This window comes from Jaculus jaculus, chromosome 19, assembly GCF_020740685.1.
Source record: "Jaculus jaculus isolate mJacJac1 chromosome 19, mJacJac1.mat.Y.cur, whole genome shotgun sequence".
Taxonomy (NCBI): domain Eukaryota; kingdom Metazoa; phylum Chordata; class Mammalia; order Rodentia; family Dipodidae; genus Jaculus; species Jaculus jaculus.
The window spans coordinates 56,451,157-56,455,087 of record NC_059120.1 but is presented as its reverse complement, the minus strand read 5'-3'; the positions used below and the strand labels follow the sequence as shown (position 1 = coordinate 56,455,087).

The following is a 3,931-nucleotide window of genomic DNA, read 5'->3' as shown; positions in this document are numbered from 1 at the left end:
CTGCCGATGGGCTTTGTGGATGGGTGGGGGAGGTGTTAGCACACCAAAGGATGCTTAAACACGGCTGAGATGCTAAATTTTACATGTACTTTAGCCACCATTCAAACCCAATCCCCAGCTCAGCAAGTCAGAAACAAGAAGAGACGCGGGCTATGAGAACCTCAGGACTTTATTGTCACTTATTTGTCATTTATTTTTGCTGTCACCTATTATTCCTCTAGACTCAATCCCTATTTCCCCACAGGGTGGAACTTGACTCAGGCTGTCCACTGCGGCCTGATGGAAGGCAGGCACAGACGTTTAGGGATGTACTGATTCTGGGTGGAAGAGACGGACGCGCCTGAAGAGTGGCCTAATAATTCAGGAGATGCTGCAAAGTCGAGCAGGCGCTGAGTTGATGGTTTGCCTAAAAAGTGGTGGGTTCCGGGATGTCACAAGGCAATGAAAGGTGTATTCCATTTCAGATTCTGGGAAGTGGGAGAGACTGCAGGAGCGGAGCGAGGACACCCCGGGGAATGTCGCGAGGAACACCCAGGAGGGCCCGGTGGCCAGGCTGGTCTGGCTGGAATCAAAGCGATACACAAGGGAGGGAGGAGTCAGCTGCGACTGGAGAGATGTCTGAGACTCGGGTGTGCCACCCGAGGGTTTGCATCCCACCTTTGAAGCGGGAAGCCTCTCCATGGCTTTGGAGAGACATAAGCAGGACCGTCTTAGCAGTAGTGATGGCTTCTGGAAGGGGAAGGGCAGCACTTTCACACGTTTCTTAGAAGTAGGCGCCCTTCGCTCCGCCGTACGCCCCGCCTTTAATGCCAGCATGCCCTTGGCTTCCTTGCTCTCCGCAGCCACCTAGACCCAGCGGCTCTGGAAAGTCGTCGCCAGGCCCGCAGCTGGCACCGCCCCCTTGCCCCTGGTTGCAGCTGTAGGGGCCGGGACCCTCGGTGTCCAGGCGGCACGGGGTGGATTCGCTGCAGCCTGCTTCTCGAGGGTACGGCAGTAGGTTGGGGCCGGAACAGGGGCTGGGGCAGCGCCCTGGCTCCCCGCAAGGCTCTGGGCTGGGGCAGGGCGCAGGGAAGGGCATCGGCTCTGGACGCGGACAGGGCTCCGAGTGCTCGCAGGGCTGCGGCCAGGGACGCGGCTCTGGACGGTCGCACTGGCGGGGACGTGGCACCGGGCGTGGCGAGAGCGGAGGAGCTGGGCACGGTTCGGGGTACAGGCACGGTTCCGAAAAACGCCTCAGTGGTGGGCACGGGCGTGGCTCTGGGCTCGGGCATGGCTCTGGGCGTGTGTACGTTCTGGGAGGAGGAAGCTGGCAACGGGGTCTTCGTGGCTCGGGGCACCGGCCCGGACGCTGCTGGGGCGGGCAGGACCTTGGGAACGGACGCGGCTGTGCGCGCGGCCTCAGCTCGGGGCAGGAGGCACCCCACGAGGGCATGGGGGCGCAGCTCTGGGACCTGCGCCTCACAGGAGGGATCTGGGCCGGGCATCTCTGCGGAGGAACCTGCCTTGGGCAGCACGGGGAGGAGATGTCCACCCGGCACCTGGGTCCACCTCTCTGAGCGCAGCCCGAGGGGCGGCCCCGGGCGCAGTGGCCGCCGTAGATGGGCTCCGAGCGGCGAGGTGGGGTGCAGTAGCTGTCAGTGCCCCAGGGGCAACTAGGTGACTGACAGCTGCCGGACCAGGGCTCCGAGCGCCGGGGAGGCGGGGAGCAGCTGCGGTAAGGAAGGGGCATGGGACGAGATGGAGGGGGAGGGAGGCAGCGGCTGGAGCCCTGGGACCGACGCTGCTGCGAGGTGAAGCTCCCATAGGAGCCCCGGGTCTGGCATTGCGGGGCGCAGGAGCTGAAGGAGGCCCCCGACTGGCGCTGGGGGCCACAGTAGCTAGAGGGTGCCCGTGACTGGAACTGGGGGGCGCAGCTGCCATAAGACCCCTGGGCCTGACGCTGAGGGGCGCAGCTGGTGTATGAGGGTCCTGATTGGAACTGGGGGGCGCAGCTACCATAAGACCCCTGGGCCTGACGCTGAGGGGCGCAGCTGGTGAATGAGGGTCCTGATTGGAACCGGGGGGCGCAGCTGCTGTAGGGCCCCTGATACTGAGCCTGGGTGGAGAAGCTTCCCTGGGCCTGGCCTCCGGAGGAACATTCTACGTAAGTGTGGACAGGCTGGGGAGCAGGGCCAGGCACGTAGGTGTGGGCCGGGTACTGCACGTAACGAGTTTCTGTGTAATAAACCGGAGGACATTCCACATAGTAAGTGGGAACCGGCTGTGGGACGTCACACTGCACGTAGGCAATCTCCGACTGGCACGGGCCGCAGGCAACTTGGGTCTGGCAGGGAGCCTGGCATTTCACCTCCGTGGTCTTGGACTGGCCCTTCTTCCCTTGGGAGGCCTTGGATTGGCCGGTCACCTGAGTCGTCTTAGACTTACATGGGATTTCAGTGGTCTTGGCCTGGCATGGAGCCTGGGAGACCAGAACTGGGCATGGTGCAGGGCACTCCAAAACTTGCATCCCGCATGGGGCTTGGACCACCACCTGGCTGTTGGCATAGGGAAACTGGGAAGGGCCGGCGGAGGACCCCTTGACACAGCACTGCGGGACGGGCACGTAGCACGGGATCTGCTGCTGGTCACACATGGTCCTGACGCAGGTGGGCGAGCGAGACCTGAGGGCAGAGAACCCAGGCTGAGAGTCTGGAAACGGGGTTGTGGAAGAGGGGGGGACGGCTGGCATCTAGGAGCAGGCACCCGGTGTCTTCCCTGGCCTTTCTGCTTCCGCCCTAAAACCTTCACTCAACAACCCTTACTGACTTAAGTGGAGCCAGGATTAGTCACCAATGTCTGGGAGACGTGTCCTGGATCTGCCAAAAAGGCTTGATAAGTTCACGGAGGGGCAGAGGGAGATATACCAATGACCGCCACCAGAGGGCGGAGGTAAGCAGAGGATTCTCCACTCGTCCTGGAGTCCCGTGGTTAAAGAAATAAAATAAAATTGGTGGAGCCAATGGCCAAATGAGTCCCTGCTGTCCTGGTCACTGGGCTACATGAATGTGAACAGGTGGATCTGGGGAGAACAGACGAGGCTCCTCGACTTCTCCCCCTGGCTGAGCGCAGCACTGGAGCACGTGCCTGAATGCCTCGGGTCTTGTTCTAATAATCCTGCCGTTAGATCCTTAGACGTGATTAAGAATCTAGCAATAAATAAAATAAAATTACGGGATGGAGAGGTTAAAAACCTCGCTCTCCTTCCTAAAGAGGGTGCAGGAAAGATTGCAAGAGCCACGGAGTGGGTAGGAATACCTTGAGGCATGGTCTCCCCTCCCCCACAGATACTAACTGAATACCCACAATGAATACCATGCCACTGAGGAGGGCACCCAGTAAACAGGAACAGGAGTGAGGGGATACAAGAATGTCATCTATTATGAAAATAAAAATTTAAAAATAATCCTTGCTCACAGCATGTATCCCAAAGTGAAAACCTCACACCCGTGGGAGCTTGGGTTTCCTCCTCCCTGCATCTTGGATGCTTGCAAGGATGGGTGAGCAGTTGGGAACAAGCACTGTTATCATCTATGCTCATAGGACATCCAAGAATCCATTGAAAACCAAAGGACCGAGGGCTGGAGGGATGGCTTAGCTGTTAAGGCGCTTGTCTGCCAAGCCAAAGAACCACAGGTTCGATTCCCCAGGACCCACGTAAGCCAGCTGCACAAGGTGGTGCACGGCCTCTGCAGCTTATTTGCAATGGCCGGAGGTCCTGGCGCACCCATTCTCTTTCTCTTTATCTCTCTCTCTCTCTCTCTCTTTCTTTCAAATAAATTAATTAATTAAAAAAGTAAAAGATCCTGGGCTGGAGAGATGGCTTAGCCATTAAGGCGCTTGCCTGCAAAGCCTAAGGACCCAGGTTTGATTCTCCAGATCTCACGTAAGCCAG

At 58.9% G+C, this 3,931-nt stretch overlaps 1 protein-coding gene across 2 annotated transcripts; it reads right to left on the bottom strand.

Moving 5' to 3' along the window:
• Positions 1-763: 763 nt before the first annotated feature.
• On the bottom strand, positions 764-2,632 carry LOC101600675 (keratinocyte proline rich protein). 2 transcript variants are annotated; one of them, XM_045137920.1, is made up of 2 exons: positions 1,934-2,632; positions 764-1,855 (listed from the first exon to the last, which is right to left on the bottom strand). In XM_045137920.1, exons 1-2 carry the CDS (start codon positions 2,630-2,632, stop codon positions 764-766), a joined length of 1,791 nt encoding a protein of 596 aa, XP_044993855.1. The 2 variants fall into 2 exon arrangements, with proteins under 2 accessions (XP_044993855.1, XP_004667120.2); XM_004667063.2 differs by having other exon boundaries at positions 764-2,632.
• Positions 2,633-3,931: the final 1,299 nt, after the last annotated feature.